This window comes from Sciurus vulgaris, assembly GCF_902686455.1.
Source record: "Sciurus vulgaris genome assembly, chromosome: 2".
Lineage (NCBI taxonomy): Eukaryota > Metazoa > Chordata > Mammalia > Rodentia > Sciuridae > Sciurus > Sciurus vulgaris.
Window position 1 is genome coordinate 165218655 of NC_136462.1, and position 20074 is coordinate 165238728.

Genomic DNA, 20074 nt, shown 5'->3' on the forward strand with positions numbered 1-20074 from the left:
CTTTATGTATTTTGACTACTTTTATATAGTCTTCTTAAGTTTATCTTAATGATGCATAGGAGTTCTTTATATATTCTGAGCTGATATTTTATCAGTCATGTATTTTACAGATAATCTTTTGCTAGTTTTTGGTTTTTCTTTTTACTGTCTATAATATCTTTTGAAGAACAAAAATGATATAGGCAAATTTACTAAACTTGTCCTTTTATTCTTAGGTGCCTCTGGTATATATAATTAAGTTAATCACAATCTTTGGATTAAGACTCTTGCCATTGACTCATTGTGACCCTCTTTTATTTATTTGTTCTAATAATTAATAAATGAGCCCACCACAAAAGGTAGATCTTTGCAGTGACTTGTAGAATAACCTGTTTGATCCTCCCCTATTTCTCCGTTCCCAAAGTAACCATCATCCACGTTTCACTGTTCATTCCTTTGCTTTCCATTGTATATAGTTTTTAAAAATATTTAATTGAAACTTAAAGATTGAATATGTTCAAGGTATATAGCATATGGATCTGATATAATGAATACCACAACCTAATTAGCATATCTGCCACCATTCATGCTGTTTGTTCATTAGATCCTCAGAACTTGTTCAACATAACTGAGTTTATACTCTTGGTTGAACATGTCCCCATACTTACCCTTCTCCTCCTCTAGCCCCTTGCTCTAGGTTTCAATTAGAGCAAGATGAAGACAGTGTTTAGAAATGTAATGCACTCCTGCTGGTGATATATTGCGAATTCCATAGAACTTAGTGGGAGAGCTGGTGGGGCAAACAGGGATAGTGTAAATGTATAGTTAACTTTATAGGGATTTGAATGGATATGGGATATTATGGGAAAACTGATGATTAGAGGTTTTTTATGGTGGCAAAATGAATAGAAATAAGAAATGAGATTATTTCGTGTGGAATTATTCCTGGAGTTAGATAGGGCGATGAGGCTGCAAATGTTGACAATTAGAAACAGAAAAGTATCTGTTGTTACGGATCCTCTGAGCCAGTTCCCCCTGATAACCTCTTTTTGGGTAGGGACACATTTACTTTGAGCTCCCAAGAGATGCAAGTGAGGAAGCCAGTGTGACTAATGAACATACTATCTCTTTTTTTGATACCAGGAATTGAACCCAGGGCACTTAACCACTAAACCACATCCCTAGCCTTTTTTTAATTTTAATTTTAATCTTAATTTTAATTTTTTTATTATTTATTTATTTATTTTGAGACAGGGTTTCACTAAGTTACTTAGGGCCTCACTACATTACTGAGGCTGACCTTGAGCTTGTGATCTTCCTGCCTCAGCCTCTCAAGCCTGGGATTACAGGTGTATGCCAGTGCACTCAACTTGAACATATATCCTTATCCCCCAGTTTCCACTTTTGAAATCTGTCAGAAAAGGCATGAACGTATTCAATAGTACTGTCTTGGGTCGCTGGCTCTTAAAATACAGTTATTACGTTTGAGATTTCAGAGTAAAATATGGTTTATCTAGGTTTTTTGAGTTTGTTTTGTTTCTTTTGCTTTAATGCTTGCTTGTCATTAGTTGGATACCCAGAATTCTGAATTTAGTATCTTTTATCAATTCTGAAAACTTTCCCACCATTTTTTTCTGAAAGTATTGTGTTTTCTTCATCTTATTTACTTTCTCTCTCTAGAAATTGTTTGATACCTGTGATATTTTCTCAATTATCTGATCTGTCTGATAAGTCATATTTTCCCTTTGAATCTATATAGCATGCTGTGTAATTCCTTCAGTTCTCTCCATTAATTCTCTCTTTTCTGCTGTCTAGTGTGCTATTGAACTTAGTCATTGACTTTATCATTTCAGTTATTTTCCCCAAAACCTGTCTCATCCTTTTCATAATGTGATCTTTTGATTTCCTCTTATGATTTTTAAGTGCTGATTTTTTTATTCTGTCTGTAATTCCAAATTCATAGTCTTAATTGTTCTTCCTTATTTTTTTTGTTTCTCCTTACTCTGGTTCACAGTGAATTTTGATTGTATTTCATTGTCTTGGATCTCTCTTGTAGGAATTTCAGGGGCTGGGTCAAAAATGCTTCTTTTAGAGAATATTTGCCAGGTTCCTGAGGGGATTTCTCATCTAAAACCTGTTCAAACTGAACTATATTGGAGTATCTGGAGCCCCACACAACTAGTATGAATTCCAAACCCATGGATTTGTGGGCTTGTGGTTATAAAGTCTCTGGGAGGGAAATATATTTTTACTTCCCTTGATCAGCCTCAATTCAAATCCCAAATAGGCATGTATCCCATCTGAATTGTAGGAGAAGAAGGTACATCATTCACTGAGGGCAAGCTTCAGGATCCTGGCTCTAGTGGACTCTGATGGGACCTCCCACCATGATCATCATACTTTGAACTTTGTCTCCTTCCTTGGCCAGCAGCCCAGAATAACCCAAGATTCATACTAGACCATAGTGGATTAGTGTGTGTGTCCCCAGTGAAAACTCCCTGCTTCTGAGTTAGTTTAGTAGTTGTATCTGAGCCTTCTTGTTTTGAATAGGGTCTGAGAAATTCCTTTTGTTTCTTTATGGTTTAGCCGTTCATTTTAAAAAGTTCTCATTTGTTTGCTACCTTGTTCATAAGCATGTGTAAAAATAACAGTAGAACAAGCAAGTAGTTCTCCATTCCTCCTTGCCATAAATTAATTAGCAGAATGGCTTCACCAGACAAATGAGGCCAGAATTTTAGTCTGTTAGTAGGAAAACTTAAATACATTATTAAATTACAAACTGCTTGAAAGGCAAAGAAAACACAGATAAACTGCAGGCCAGTGCAGGAAATAATAGCTGCTTAATGAGACCCAAATGTTGTCTTGTATTTGAACATTTGATTTTAAGAAGCAGGGACAGTTTGATTTACAGAAAACTGAATATATTTGCAAGTGGAAGACACCCCCCACCAATAGGGATTAACTCAGGGCCTCACACATGCTAGACAAGTACACTACGACTAAGTCATGTCTTCAGTCCAGAAGGTATTATTTTAAAGGAAGAATAAAAGGAGGTTTGGAAGAGATTGGAGTGAAGAAAGCTCAAATTCAAGACAAATGTAAAACAGTTTCTATCCAAAGAAATAGCTTTTAGACAGTCAACAATAAAAAGTATTAATATTTATTCATTCAGTGAGCACCTTGGGGATGTCTTCTGTGGATACTTCATTGAATATTTTGGGAGACACAGAATTTGCGGAAAGCAGTTTCCAATCTGAGCATCTTACCTACAACTTCTTATTGTCCTAATTTTAGCTGTCTGGGTTGTTTCCATATAGTAGATATAAAAGTATTCTTAGAATAGTAAGTTCAGTAAGTACAGCTAAAGAGCATTTTTTGGCTATGACCAAGTGGTGATTTTTGTTGTTTATTATTGCTCCTAAGGCTAGTTTTCATTTTACTTTAGAATTTCACATACTACTGCTCACAATCCATTGGTTGGAAACAAATTTGATTTGTTATTCCTTTCATTTGCTCTTTTATTCAACCTACATGTGCTATATGACAGGAAAATAAGAGACTATGGCCTTTGCTCTGGTGGAGCTTTTGACCTAATAAAGTCACTAATACTAATAACTTCAAATAAATACGAAATTGCAACTGTGATAAATTTGTTACCAATTTTGAGCCCACAGGGTGAGGTCATTTTTCCTCTTGAAATTATGAAATGAGCAGTAAGATTGAGCATCAACCAAGTAGTGAAGGAAACTTTTATTCTTGGCCAGGTGTAAGATCAGTGGAAGATAAACTTTCAAAACAACTTCTTACCCCTTTGGAGTCAGGAATTCATAAATAATAGGTTATAAAAAATGAGGGTGAGAGATAGGCTAAAAGGGAAGAATATTCATGTTCAGCAGTCACTCTGTCAGTCATCTTGGATCCAACCAGTTTCAGCCAGACCACCTAAAGAGAAACTTCTGGCCTGCAGGCGTCCCGTCCTCAGAAACCACCAAGATTAAGGTACAGTAGAAATTCAGCAAGGTCATGCAGGCAGTACAACAACAGGACTAGGTAACAAATTGAGAACAGAAGAGCGAGAGTTTAGGAGAGCTCTGTGCCCCCAATGCCAGGAGCTGTCTCTGTCCCAGTTTTAGATCCTAGGAAATGCTAAGCCATCCACTCTCATAACCTCAAACCCGGAAATGAGACTGAGAAGTGTCTATGGCACTGGTTGAACCTGATAAGTGGGATGATGACTAGGACCCTGGATTAGATGTCTGTTTTCCTCCCCTGTTATTCAGTTATCCATCCTGGAAAATTAGGACTGGGTAGCACTTACTTCTAGAATTATGATGGGATAATGTAGATATTCTTCTCAACATGTGATGATCAATAAGAGGCCCTTTCAAAGGTCACCTAATTTGTGAAGCATTCCTCAAATAACAGTATGTATTTTTTAAAAACCCCTTTTGCTAGGAAGAGGCAACCTGGCCCAGTAAGAATTTAAAACTGAAACCTGGATTTGAATGTCAGCTCTAAAAACCGAGTATATAGTGTTAAGCAGATCACTTCACTTTTATGAGCCTCAGTTTCCTTGTATAAATTGGGGATACTCAATTGTGTAAATATACTGTATTTTCTTTATCCATTCATTTGTTGAAGGGCATCTAGGTTGGCTCCATAGCTTGGCTGTTGCAGATTGTGCTGCTGTAAACATTGATGTGGCTGTGTCACTATGTATGCTGATTTTAAATCATTTGGATATATACAAAGGAGTGAGATAGCTGGGTCATTTGGTGGTTTTTGAGGAATCTTTATACTGCTTTGCAGACTGTATACACCAGTTTGCAGTCCCACCGACAATGTATTAATGTATCCTTTTCCCCACATCCTTGCCAACATTTATTACTTGTATTCTTGAAAAATTACCATTCTGACTGTAGTGAGATGAAATCTCAATGTAGTTTTAATTTGCATTTTCCTAATGGCTAGAGATGTTGAACATTTTTTCATATATTTGTTAACCATTTGTATTTTTTTCTTTTGAGAAGTGTCTGTTTAGTTCCTTTGCATGTTAATTAATTGGGTTACTATTATGATTATTATTTTTTGGTGTTTAGTTTTAAGTTCTTTATAGATCCTAGATATTAATGTTCTCTCAGAGGAGCAGGCGGCAAAGATTTTATCCCATTCTGTTGACCCTTTAGTCACACTCTTCTTGATTGTTTCCTTTGCTGTGGTGAAGCTTTTTAATTTGATGCCCTCCCACTCATTAATTTTTTAAATTTTATTTTACTTCTTGTGCTTTAGGAGTCTTGTTAAGGAAGTCAGTTCCTGAGCCTACATTTTCTTCTAGCATTTGCAGGGTTTCTGGTCTAATTCCTGGTTTTATCACCTTTGAGTTGAGTTTTGTACAGGATGGAGATAGGGATTAAATTTCACTCTTCTACATATGAATTTCCAGTTTTCGTTAAAAAGGCTATCTTTTCTCCAATATTTTTGGCATCTTTGTCTAGCATCAGATAACTGTATGTGAATTTGTCTCTGTGTCTTCTATTCTGTTCCATTGGTCTTCATGCTTGTTTTGGTATCAGTACCATGCTGATTTTGTTACTATAGTTCTGTAGTATAATTTGAAGTCCAGAATTATGATGCATTCTGCTTTGCTCTTCTTGCTAAAGATTGCTTTGGCTACTCTGGTTCTCTTACTTTTCCAAATGAATTTCATAACAGTTTTCTAGTACTGTGAAGAACATCATTGGAATTTTTATGGGAATTACATTAAATCTATATTTGACAATATTAATTCTGCTTATCCAAGAAACATGGGAGGTCTTTCCATCTTCCTCAGTTTCTTTCTTTAGTGTTCTATGGTTTTCATTGTAGAAGTCCTTCACCTTTTTTGTTAAACTGATTCCCAAGTTGTTGGAGTTTGTTTGTTGTTTTTGTTTTTGTTTTTAGGCTATTGTGAATGGGACAGTTTCCTAATTTCATTTTGGCAGAGTCATCTTTGAGGTATAGGAATGCAATTGATTTATGGATGTTGACTTTTTATCCTGATACTCTGCTGAATTCATTTATGAGCTCTAGAAGACTTATTTGTGGTAGAATTTTGGGATCTTCTAAATATAAGATCATGTTGTCCACTGACAGATAATTTGAGCTCTTGTTTTCCTACTCCTATCCCTTTAATTTCTTTCTCTTGCCTGATTGCTCTGGCTAGTTTCAAGAACTGTTGAACAGGAGTGGTAAAAATGGGCATCCTTGTCTTGTTCCTAGTTTTAGAGGAAATGCTTTCAGTTTTTCTTTATTGATAATAATGTTGGCCTTGGGTTTGTCATATACAGCCTTTACAGTGTTGAGGTGTGTTTCTTTTGTCCCTAGTATTTCTGGTGTTTTAAACATGAATGGGTAGCTGTTCATAGTCAAATGCTTTTTCTGCATGTATTGATTATGTGTTTCTTGTGTTTAAGTCTATTTATGTGATGACATAAATAATCTGAAGTTTTCTTTCTTTGATGTGTCTTTGTCTGGTTTTGGTATCAGGGTGATACTGGGTTCGTAGAATGAGTTTGGCAGTGTTCCCTCCTTTTCTATTGCATGGAATCATTTGAGGATTGGTTTTAGTTCTTTAAGGTCTGGTAGAACTCAGCTGAGAATCCATCTGGTCCTGGGCTTTTCTTTGTTGGAACACTTTTGATGGTTGCTTCAATTTCACTACTTGAAATTGATCTAAGTTTTCTATATCCTTCTGGTTCAATTTGGGTAAGTCCTGTGTCTCTAGGAATTTGTCCATATCTTCTAGATCTTCTAGCTTATTGGAGTATAAATTTTCAAAATAGTTTCTGATGATCTTTGGGATTTCAGTAGTGTGTTGCAATATGATCTTTTTCATCTTGGATTTTGAAATTTTGAGGTTTTTTTCCCCTCTTTGTTAGTTTTGCTGGGGTTTATCAATTTTGTTTATCCATTCAAAAAACCAACTCTGTTTTGTTGATCTTTTTTTTTTTATCTCAGTTTCATAGATTTCAGCACTGATTTTAATTATTTCCTGCCTTCTACTTATTTTGGTATTGATTTCTTCTTTTTCTAAGACCTTGAGATGTAATGATAGATTATTATTTGGTATCTTTCTGTTCTTTTAATATATGAGCTCAATGGTATGAACTTTCCTCTTAGAATTGCCTTCATACTGTCCCACATATCAAAATATGTTGTATCATTATTTTCATTTACTTCTAAGAATTTTTTAAAATTTCTCCCGTTTTCTTCTGCTATCCATTCATCATTTGAAAATAAATTATTTAACCTTCAGTTGTTAGTGTGGTTTGTGTTTTTATCTTATCATTGATTTCTAATTTTCTTTCATTATGATCTGATAGAATGCAAGGTATTACCTCTGTTTTTGTATTTGCTAATACTTGCTTTGTCACTTAAAATGTGGTCTATTTTAGAAAAATGTTCCATGTGCTGCTGAGAAGAAAATGAATTCAGTCATTGATGGATGAAGTATTCTGTAGATGTCTGTTAGGTCCATATTATTAATTTCATTGTTTAGTTTTGTAGAATCTTTTCTTAGTTTTTGTTTTGATGATCTAGCCAGTGGTAAGAGAGGTGAAAATTCTGTCCTTATTCTATATGTTAGGCATTTTCATTATAATATGTCTTGGAATGGATCTATAATAATTTTGTATATTTGCAGTCCTGTGTACCTCCTGTATTTGAATTTCCATCTCATTCTTAAGATTTGGAAATTTTTCTGATATTATTTTATTGAAAAGATTGTGCATTCCTTTAGGTTGAATTTCAGAGCCTTCCTCTATCCCAGTGAATCTTAAATTTGACTCTTTAATGTTATCCTAGATTTCTTGAATATTGTGTTCATAGTCTCTTAAAAATAAAGTCTTTGTGGTCGACTTTATTTTGAAAAGTTATATACTTTGTTTTCAAGACCTGAAAAATCTGTCTTCAAAGTCATCTAATCTATTGGTGATGCTTTCCACTGAATTTCTAATTTGGTTTCTTGAGTCTTTCATTTCCAGAATTTCTCTTTGGTTCTTTTTCAGAAATCTCTTTATTGAAGTTAACTTTCACTTCCTGCATTTTCTCTCTGAGTTCACTCCTTACATCGTCGTTTAGTTCATAGACCAGTTTAACTATGAACTTTCTAAATTTCTTCTCTGACTGACATTTCCTCCACTGTGGTGTCAGTGAAGACTGTTTTTGAAGCATTATGGGTTATTTTGGGTGGTTCATTGCCTTGCTTTTTCATATTGTTTATATGTCTACCCATCGACCCATCTTTGTGAACTTCTTTTTCTTAAGAGCCCTGGGCTGGGTGAATATTCAAATAATGATATTTTAATTCAGTGTGTGACCTTTGCTGATTCTAATATCAGCACTGCTTTAAGAGATGCCACTGAGCCCTATTTATTATAATGACTTCTGAGCCAAGTTTTCTTCTATTCAACCTTATAAGAAACAAAAACTTACAGCATTTGTTCTCTGTGGTTCCTCAAATTCAGGTATAAAACCAAAATAAGGTTCTGGTACAGGTAAAAAAAATGAATTGTCAAATTTAATAAACATACAACCTTAAGTGAGGGCAAAAAGGAGAGGGGGAAAAAAATTGAGAGTGAGAGAGAGAAAAAATATACAAGAATAATTTACACCAGGCTAGAAAAGAGAAATAGATGAATGGTGGGTATTTGAGGGAGTAGTAGATAATGCAAAAGGATGAGTAAGGCATAAGAGGAACAAGTATAAACTACAGCTAGGAAAACAGCCATGTGAAGATCTATCTCAATTAATGCTTTACACCATTAGATGAAATATGTTCAAATGGGTTGATCAATGCTGGCTATTGGGTTAACAATTGTCTTTCAGGTTAGAGTTATTAATATGATCAAAGTTGACATTAGAGTTCTTTATAGTAAACCATGTCTTGATGAAGAAAATTCTTGTTCAATCTTGGTTTGGATTTCATTGGGGTTTGGACATGTGACTTGGCTGTTTATATTGTGTGCAAAGTTCAGGATACACGCTCTGAGGTGCCCATGTGATTGCTATGGATTTCCGTGTACCTGCTCCCCTCTACTGGATCCTTTTTGTGGTAGTGAAGATCCTGGTGCCTATCTGTGAGTGCAGGAACTCTGGTTGTAGGTTTTCCATGGGTGTTCTGTGGTGTAGTAGTCCCTGGCTGACACTACTCTCTGAGGTGCTATAGTAAAGGATCTTAGGGAGTTCACCTGGACTCTAGTTTCCACTGCCCCAGGTTTGAATGACAAGTGTAGATTCCCTCTGTTTACTAAGTCTGATAAAAGGTCCTGCAAGCATCTGAACAATGCCCTGTCACTTGGCCATTTGTGATTATGGGTTAGGCTGTAAGCCAGTTAAGGTTGGGATCAGTTTGTACCTGCTTCATAGACTCTGGGAATTTTCTGCCAGATCTCTTTGCCACTGGATATTTGGGCAGCTTCCCTCTGGTATGGCCCCACAATAGGCCCATACGATAGGCTTCCCTTGGTGTCTTCCCTCCAAATGTCAGTGATCAGAGCCTGATGACTCTGTTTTGTTTCTTTGTTCCAGGACAAAGCTGCTTCATTCCTGTCTCTGTCTGAGTCAAGTGATCAGATGCTGTACAGACCTTTCTTCCCTTGCCTATGTCAAGCTGAGCAGGGTTAGGCACACTTTCTGACACAGGTCCCCACCAGCCTGTTCCCCCTGTTTTTGGTGAGAGGTAGGAAGAAGGGATTTAAGTAGATTTGGCTAGTAGTAGTCCTTCTAGAAGTTCATTCTTGCCAGATTCTTTAAGAGATGCTACTGCAGGGAACTTCCCTCTTTTTAATTTGCAGCTCTCTGGGAGTGGGAGCACACCATGCAGATTTAAGGGGATGAGTGGTCAGCCAAGGGCTACACAGGATGGCTGTAGACCCCAGCTCAGCTTTCTTTTCATGATTTGATTTTAAGCTGTTTCTGCTGTTTTAAGGATCCTTCTGTTACTATTGCACTTTAAGTCTTCTCAACTCTTTTTAAGTGGGTGAGCTTAAGAGAATGTTCACTCCCCGACCCCCTCTCTTTGTTTCTTTGTTGCGCCTCCTGGCTTCTCATCCACAGGTTCTGGTTTGGGGTTAGGGCACTCCTGAGTTTGTTTTCTACTATGGTAACCTATCTTCCAGTCTCTCCAGGTCTCAGACTATGTAATATCAAGTCTTAGAGCATTTATTTTGTTACCTGCCTCTCAGTTCTGCTTTTTTTCACTGCCTCCTTTCTGTGTTGTGGGGAGATGTGGACATGTTACCTAGCTTGCTTTTGCCATTTTCTCTCTCCTCAGCTTTGTTCTTACTATAAGCAAAATCAGTTACAGTACCTAGTTGAGTTATTTTAAATTATTCATGCCCTGTCCTTTGAAGACTTTTCAAACATTCATATAAGTAAGGTCAGTAAGTGTATACTCTTGTTTTAGTGGAATTTGTAAGGATATTTACAAGTATTGCCAAACAAATTCAGAATGGATTATGCCGAAATTATTATTGTCATAATTGAGTCATCCACATTCATGATTGACTTTGAAAGGGACTTTTGCCCTTTATTTGTAAGATTATTATTGTTATTTTTAACTAATTTGACAGCCTTTGGATATACCCTTTAAATTTTTTAGAACAAATGTGTGCAAGCTAAAAACAGTTATAGTGAAGTTATGAAGTTGTTTTTCAGTCACAAAGTGGCTTCTCTCAAATGAGACTAAAACCCTGAAGAATGTTCTTGTGCATTTGCCAACAGGCTTCTGGGACAGGCATATTTTTAAGACTTTGAACATAAACAACTGTGATCTGTGGCAAAAGATTTAAATGACCTCATGATGACAATGAGAACAAAGCATTTTTAAGTTATCATGGTGGTGTGTTAATTCATTGCAATGTGTTTGTCGTTCTCTCCTACATTTTGGTATGTTAAGTGAGAGCCAGGCAAAAAATTACAGATTGTAGTTAACTTAAGATACTATTTCTTTATTGTTATAAAAAAAACTATAAGTATCAGAAAATATTATTTCCTAGGAATAAATATTTCATAAATATTCTAGAGCTAGTGATTAAAAAACAAAAACAAAAAAAACCACATAACCCACTTAAAGACAAAGGCTATTTATTTTTGACCCTAAAGTTTTGAGATTCATTTTTTATTGGCGTATTTTTCAAACATGAAAGATCAAACACTGGGCTTGAAATAGGAATCCTTCCTTCCAGACAGATCTTAATTGATCTATTTATTAAGTACTTATTATGTGTCTGGCACTATGTTAAATATTGTCTAGAATTGTCTCTAAACATTGTCTAGAATAGTGGTTCTCAACTATGGGTGATTTTTGTTCCTCTAGAAGACATTGGCAACATCTGAAGACATTTTTGATAGTTGTAACTAGGGCTACTTGCATCACCAGATATACTGCTAAATATCTTTGAGTGGACAGATTGGCCCTTCACATCAGATAATTTAAAATGTCATGGCTAATGACATTAGCCATGGGCTAATGGGCTAAAATTGACAAACCCTGATGCAGAACCTACAAAAGTCATTGCTAATTAGGTTAGAAGTTGAAGGATTTTCATCTTTCCCTAGACCTCTTTTGCTCCTGTAAATATTTTTTGCCGAGGCCTTTGGATCCTTACACGGAGTTGGTCACTGAATATCCGCAAACAAGTTGAACTTAGTATGCAAGTTTTTCCAGCACAGTCTTCCAGGGAGAGGATCTGTAGCTTTCATCAAATTCTCAAGGTATTCATAGCTCCAGTGCTGTAATTGCCTAAAAGATACAGAACTACCATTGTTCTGAGCTAGAAGTAGTTTAAGTTTTGGTTATCAAAATTAATCAAGAAATGCTTTCTTGTTGAAAAAAAAACTCTCTGGTCAAAATACGGTGTTCTGTCTTATGTATCTAAAAAAACCAAATTTTTAAAAAGAGAAAAATCTCTAATATTTTACAGTAATAAAATCTAAATATATGAGGAATAATAAAATATAGATTATTTAAATGTCATATATCAATACAGTACTGTGCATTTAAATTTGAGATCAAGATGATTATGTGCTGATTCTCATGTTAAATGTAAATTACTTTATTTTGTTATTTGAAATCAACTTGTTTTATCAGAATTTGCTACTTTCTTTAAAATGAGGCTCGCAATTTACATTTCCTAGGTGCTGTTTATTGAATCTTTCATAGATCTGGACATTGGTTTTGTATTTTTCACATTTCTCCTGAAAACTAATAACATGAGTTGTTTTTCCTTATAAGAGATATTTTTTAATTGAAAGTTGTATTTCTGATTTGGTACCCGATAAATCATAGATTCTACCAACAGTATGTCATAAGAACAAATCTGCATAACCTTGAGTGTGCATATAATTTAATACTTTTCTAAGTCATAGAAATTTAGAGATTAAATCTTGGCTTAGAAGCCAAGGAAGGGACCTTAGAGATCATCTATTCTAGCTGTTTCAAACTTCGTTGGGGCTCAAGGCCCAGAAGTACTTATGTGAGTTTTTAAGTATATTTGGACTTTTACCACATATTTGAGGGAGAAAAAAGGTGCATGTGGGAGGGAGGTATTGCATACTTCTGAGCTTCAAATTTACATACCAGGAACCTGAGGCCCAAACTAGAGTAGGGTGAGAAGGGTTGGGATAGCCTCAGGACTGACCAATCCTGGAAGACCTCAGTATTGCCAGAGTAAAATAAATCTAACTCCTCTGCTGTCCCCTTTGATAATAGATTTTTTTTTTTTTTTTTGGTAGAAATTTTGGAGGACATGGTTAGTTGGGGTAGGGTGGGACTTCAGATATTTAAATGACAAAATCCATTTTTTAAATAAATGAAATTATTTGAAATTATTTCATTTGAGATATGGTTAATATAGATCATCTTCTGGGTACATTCTAAATGCTGTGAAAATAAAACAACCCAGAGTATTATAATTCTCTTTTTTTACTGATGAGTCTAAAGAGCCTAAAAACGTTTAATCACTTCCCTACCAACACACAGCTAGGAAATTGCACAACTGGAATTTCATCTCATGATTATCCTCTGTATGATTGATTACCAGATAATACCAAAATATGAATTTGACCTACAGAATAAAGCAGTTTATAAAATACCTAGAAACATGAACCAAGAACAGTAAAATGTAGGAAAAAGATTGTTACAAAATACAAGAATAAATTATAGCATTGAAAGAACTAAATCATACAAAGTGGAGTGTGAAGTTAATGATCCTTTTGATCTTAACCATGTGACTTTCTAGAGTACTTGAAGAGAAATTGTCAGAAATCTTTGCTCCTGGGGTATTTTAGTTAGTCACATGTAGTTCCCAGGAATACAGGATCACATTTGAATGATGGAAGCAAGTAGAGATAATTTTGTTCAATTAATTAGTAGTCAATTCCTGAGATTTTGCTCCAAATTTTTTCTTAGAGGAACAAAACAACTTCAAGAAATAAAGGTTGAACCTAAAAAAAAGGGGGTTTTCCTTATTAGTTTGACTTTTTATTGAGTTTATTGATTTGTTTTGTTTCCAAATCTTATTAGATTTATTAAAAGTTTGTTATGAGGAAATATTTGTTGGTTCCCTGTCATTTTGTGATCTTCAGGTATTACAAATGTTCACATTGCATATTATCTTGTTACTTTATTAAATATGCATAACCTAATTTTCTTTTGTTTTGTAAACTTTGAAATAATTGAAGATAACATTTTAAACTAATCTATTTGGAAATTTCCTTAGGTCTTAAAGAAAGTGCAGAAGAGATGGTCAAGAACAAATTGGAAGGAAAGGATAAATTGACTCCTTGGGAACAATTTTTAGAGAAGAAGAAAGAGAAGAAAAGACTGAAAAAGAAACAGAAGGTATTAGCGATAATTATGACCAAATATTTATTGAATACCAACTCTGTGCCAGAAGTCAACCAGTGCTTGGTATCCATTATCTCTACCCACTGGAGTAGACCTGTTGTCATTCCATTTTTAAGAAAGAAGGGGCAAGATTGCTCTAGGTTAAGTGTTTTCTGCAAGGCCTCAATGTTGTACAATGCAGAGCCACTGTAAATACTGCACTCTTAATAGTTCACATTTATATGTTACCTGAATCAAATACATTGTTTAGTTGATATCTAGATGTAAAGCAGTAAGATTCCATTCTGTGGGGCTGTTTTGTTTGGTTGGAATTGAACCCAGAGGTGATTTTTTGAGCTACATCCCCCAACACATTTTTATTTTTAATTTTTGAGTTTGTATTAGTTGAAAAATTATTTTTTTCTCTTCTACCTTTTTTTATTGGTGCATTATAGTCATACATAATGATTATATTTGTTGTTACATATGCACACAACCTAACAATATAATTTCGACAATATCTCTCCTTCCCCTTCTCGCACTCCCTGACGCCTTTCCTCTACTGATCTCCTTTTGATTTTCATGAGATTTCCACTCCCATTTTCTTTGCCCTTTTCCTTTCTAGCTTCCATATACGAGAGAAAACATATGACCCTTGACCTTCTGAGTTTGGCTTATTTCACTTAACATAATGGTCTCTAGTTCCATCCCTTTTCCTACAAACGACAGAATTTCATTTTTCTTTTTGGCTGAATAACAACCCTATTGTGTATAGATACCACATTTTCTTTATCCATTTGTCAGTTGATGGACACCTAGGCTGGTTCCATAGTTTAGCTATTGTGATTTGTGCTGCTTTAAACATGGGTATACATATATCACTATAGTATAATGACTTTAGTTCTTTTTTTTTTTTAATTAAAAATCATAAATTTACATAGGGCAATGTTGTTTGATTCATTCTGTTATTTTTTCCCTTCCCCCCACCCCTCCCACCCCTCTTTTCCCTCTATACAGTCCTTCCTTCCTCCATTCTTACCACCCTCCTTATCCCTAACCCTAAACCTAACCCTAACGCTAACCCCTCCTACCCCCCATTATATGTCCTCATCCGCTTATCAGCGAGATCATTTGTCCTTTAGTTTTTTGAGATTGGCTTATCTCACTTAGCATGATATCCTCCAATTTCATCCATTTGCCTGCAAATGCCATAATTTTATCATTCTTCATGGCAGAGTAATATTCCATTGTATATATATGCCACAGTTTCTTTATCCATTCAATGACTTTAGCTCTTTAGGATAAATACTGAGGTGTGGTATCTATATGGTGGTTCCATGCCTTATCTCTTGAGGAACCTCCTTACTGATTTCCATAGTGACTGCACTAATTTATAGTTCCACCATGAGTGTAAAAGTGTTCCTTTTTCTCCATATCCTTTCCAACATTTATTATTGTTTGTGTTCTTGATGACTGCCATCCTTGTACGAGATGAAATCTCAGTGTGGTTTTGATTTGCATTTCCCTAATTGCTAATGATGTTGAACATTTTTTCATGTATTGTTGGCCATTTATATTTCTTCTGTTGAGAAGTGTATTTAGTTCATTTCACTATTTATTAAGAGGGTTATTTTGTTTTTTTGGTGTTAAGTTTTTTTGAGTTCTTTATGTATTCTATATTCTAATCCTCTGTCAGAAGAGTAGCTAGCAGATATTTTTTCCCTTTCCATAGGTTCTCTTTTCACCTTCCTAATCATTCCTTTTGCTATTCAGAAGCTTTTTCATTTGATGCTATCCCATTTTTTAACTCTTAAGTATTATTTTCTGAGCTTTAGGGGGTCCTATGAAGAAAGTTGTTGCCTGTGCTGATTTGCTAAAGTGTTGACCCTATGTTTTCTTCTAGGAGTTGCATAACTTCTGGTCTGATTCGTAGGTCTGATCCATTTTGAGTTGACTTTTGTGCAGAATGTACAATAAGGGTCTAGTTTCATTTTTCTACATATGGATAACCAGTTTTCCAGCACCATTTGTTAAAAGAAGCTGTCTTTTCTCCAGTGGTACGTTTTTGGCACCTTTGCCAAGGATCAGACATTTCTAGGTGTATCCCAGCACTTTTTTATTTTTTAGCTAAATTACCCAGTCTGGCCTCAAACTTGCAGTCCTCCTGCCTTGGCTCCCAGAGTCACAGGATTACAGGTGTAAACCACCACACCCAGCCCATTCTGTGTTTTTGAAGAACTGATTGTATATAGACTTACTTGCTTAAGTATATGGGGGTATGGAAGTTTTAAACAAAATGAAATTATTCTATTCATTTCTATTTCTCAACTGCATTTTTCTCTTTTCTATATTATATGACTTCTTTAATGTTATTGACAGTAAATCCCTTGATCAAAGAATTCTCTGTGTGCTAAAATGGTATCTATGGAAAATGTGATTTGACTCCCATCATTCAAGAGATAATTTTCCAGAGTTTAAGTCCTGATTAATACCAGAGCCCACTTAGGTTTTTGCCACTAAAAACATCGTTTTGTCAGTGAAATGCTGTGTCATTGCTTTACACTGTTAACACTGATAATCACAAAATTTTAAACTTGGGAAATTTTAAATGATTAGTTCTGGTCCAATCCTGTTATTTTAATATTATAGAAAATTAAGTGATTTGTCCAAGATTATTCCACAGTTTGCCAGTGCCCAAGCTGAGCCCCAAACTCATGATCTTTCATTCAAGTACTCTTATTACTGTACTGAATTAGTTCTCTATACTTTGTAAGCTTGTGATTTTTTTGGTATAGCCATGACTTCTAGTGCCACAAAGGTAGAGAGCTACCCAATTGAATGTTGTACTGGAGTAATTTTTATACTTTTATTGGTGTCAGTGTTTGTGGACTGGGTAGTAAAATGAAGAAATGGGGTTGAAGCCCTGCCCCCATTGATATGGTACCTCTCTTTCCTAGAACTTCCTTTAAAATTAGTTAGGCATTAAAATTTCTTTTACATGGAATAGCTTTTCAAGCGATTAAGCTTTCAGTTTATGGGACGGTTTTCCAATTGGGTCTTTATGTGGTCAATAAAGTAGTTACACAAGACTGTAAGTAGCTATTCTGTTTCATTTAGTGAAAACTTTGAGGTTATCTTGTACTTTTGCTTTTTCCCTTTATTGGTCTAAGACTGGATTCGCTTCATCCACAATTCAAAATACATTTATTGTGTATCCTGTGGATTCTAGACTCAGTGCTCTATATTGAAATTTATGACTGCAGCAGATCCCTTCCAACTCTGCAGGTTCTCTTATATAGAAGAGTTTATAGAATTTTTCTTAAAGTTAAAAGTATTTTTCCATCAGTGACCTCAGTTTTGTTATTGAGAAATTATTTCTTAAGAAACCAATGGGTCCTAGGGTTGTGGCTTAGTGGTAAAATGCTTGCCTAGCACATGTGAGGCACTGGGTTTGATCCTCAGCACCACATAAAAATAAAAATAAAGTTATTAAAAAAAAAAAAGAAACCAATACAAGGCTGTGTGCCATGGTAATTAATATTTTGATCCAGCTATAGTTCAGATCTATAAGTAAAGAAATATATGAGTATATATGTTGCTAGATATATGTGTTGCATAATTAATCTTAGTTAAAAGCATGTTACTGCTGAATCTGTTATATAATAGTTTTTGTTTTTGTTTTTTGTTTTTTGTTTTTGCAGTGCTGGGGATCGAACCCAGGGCCTTGTGTTTGCAAGGCAAGCACTCTACCAACTGAGCTATCTCCCCAGCCCTGTTATATAATAGTTTGGCAAAAAATGTCTTACAAGCACTTGTCCTTAAAAGGTTATTAATGTCAAATGAATGTTCTTTATTACTTAGTGAATCTTCTAGCATGCAGGATGATGCCTAACAGCAATGCATTCTAAACATTTTTATTAAAATTATTTATAGTTTTTTTTTAAGATTACTAGAGATAAACACAATCTGGTTTGTCTTGATTTCCTAATTTAAATTTACTAATGTAGTAGGTAGTCTGTTCAAATTTGATTAGGGAAAATTTGGCCCACAGATTTAATTAAAAATAGTCCAGTAGTTTACAGGGGTAGATAAACAAGATAATTGTTGAAATTGGGTAATGAGAACAAAGGTTTCATTACACTGTCCTTGTTACCTTTTTAATATATTTAAATTTTTCATAATAGAAATAATTTTCTTCAGTTAACCAGCAAATACATTGTTTTGAATAGTTATCTAAGAGGTAACCTACAGTGCATGGCTTTAAGCATTAATAGTCACTGCCATTTCTCAATATTATTGGAGATCAGCCCTCCTCTCTTTACAGATAAAAGTCTTTAAATGTCTGTATCCTTATGTCTCTTCCAGTGCTTTCTAGCTTAAATTATTTCTTGCTTATATGTCTTATTTCCTTTAATAGATTATAACATTTTTGAGAACTTTTATATCTTCCAAAATCCACATATAGCTTCCTATATTTATCAAGTATTCCCTAATTTTGTGTTAAGAAAACAAAAGGGGTTGGAGTCATAGCACAGTGGTAGAGCACTTGCCTAGCATATGTGAGGCACTGGGTTTGATTCTCAGCACCACATATAAATTAAAATAAATAAAGGTCCATTGACAACTAAAAAAAAAATTTAAGAAAAAAAGAGAAAACAAAAAATTAACTTAGTTATTTTATAAACAAATTTAGCACTTACCTAGCATGTGTAAGGCATTGGGTTCTACCCTCACCACCACATTAAAAAAAAAAAAAAAAAAAAGAATGGAAAATAAAGTTATTATGTCCACATACAAGTAAAAATATTTTTTAAAAATGTATGTAGCAGGGAGATCCAGGGGATTGAATCCAGGGACACTCTACCACTAAGCTATATCCCTAGTCCTTGTTGTTTTTTTATTTTTGAGGCGGAATCTCACTGTATTGCTCAGGCTGGCCTCAAACTTGCAATCCTCCTGCCTCAGCTTCTGGAGTAGCTAGGATTACAGGCATGTGCCACCACACCCAACTAAAAACTTAATTTTAGATTGAACTACTTCATTTAAAAGAAATGTATATAATTTTTCTCCATATACATAGTCCTTATAAAAATATAATTGTATATTTTTATATTGAACTTTAAGACTCTTGCTGAAGAAACCAGTGAAGATGAACTCCCCCCTGATGTTGATTTGAGTGACCCATACTTCGCTGAAGAAGGTAAAAAATTAGGTAAGCCAGGCTATATTTGTAGTTTTCATTTGGAATCTAAAAAAAAGAATGACATGGATGGAAACAATAAACTGATCTTTCTATTTAAATTGCTAGAATTTGGATGACTCTCTTAGTGGCTTATAAGCAATTCCATCCTATGAGATCCAACGACTGATCATATTTCGAAGGGTCCACATGCCCCGCTTATACATAAGGAATGATTACATTATAGGAGACTTTTGGTAATGTGGTTAATTTAAACACAAAAATGGGTATTCCTTTCTAGAATTATCCTTATAGCTAGTCAGTTGGACTCTATATTTTTAAAAAATGAGAGGAAGTAGAGGAATTTTGTGTGTTTTTGCTGCATTTTTATAATATATTCACTCTAGGTCTTCATTGCAAAGGCTATGAAGAATTAAAGGTATGAAATAAATATGTGTTGATCTGTGTATGCGTTTTTAAATTTATATATGTAATAATGGTATAAGTTTTTTCTGTTCAATAAACATCTATATTTTATACCTTTTTATACCTTTTCCATTTATCCTGCTTGATTATAGGTAAAAGACAGCTTTTCTCTTACTCCCCCTTTTCTTTGAATCCTGAAACTACCTGGTATCTCATTTCCTATATCCAAAGAGCCTTGTTTCCATCCCAAAAGTACCACTCGTTCTTTCATTCTTACCTTTTGGGTATATGTAAATGTGTTTGTTAGGGTTTAGGTCATACTTGGACAGAGACACTGGAAATAAACATTTTCCATTTGCTCTCATGCATTTTGCCTTCCCCTAATTTTTATACCACACACATGAACCCCAAAAAGCTCGCTTTTGGAGCAACTCCAAGCTGGCATTGTAAAGAGAAAGATTTTATGAAGTTTCCCATTTCTTATCCTCCTGACAAGTAGGCCAGAATGGTTCTCAACAGGAAAATCAAAATTGCTCAAAATTATTTCCTGGTTGTTATAGCCTTTTAGCACTGACATTTTATTGATGAAAAAGAGATCAAGATAAATAAAGTCTGTTATAGGA

At 34.8% G+C, this 20074-nt stretch overlaps 1 protein-coding gene across 4 annotated transcripts in view; it reads left to right on the plus strand.

The window, feature by feature from the left end:
- The window catches only part of ESF1 (ESF1 nucleolar pre-rRNA processing protein homolog), an 89585-nt gene that overhangs the window by 45377 nt on the left and 24134 nt on the right, over nt 1-20074 (plus strand). For 3 of the 4 annotated variants that reach the window (XM_079128492.1, XM_079128493.1, XM_079128494.1), the window contains exons 10-11: nt 13740-13861; nt 18971-19058. In XM_079128492.1, coding sequence (XP_078984618.1) covers nt 13740-13861; nt 18971-19058 — 210 coding nt within the window. The remainder of the gene's footprint in view (nt 1-13739; nt 13862-18970; nt 19059-20074) is intronic. The other variant, XM_079128495.1, reaches the window with a different exon arrangement.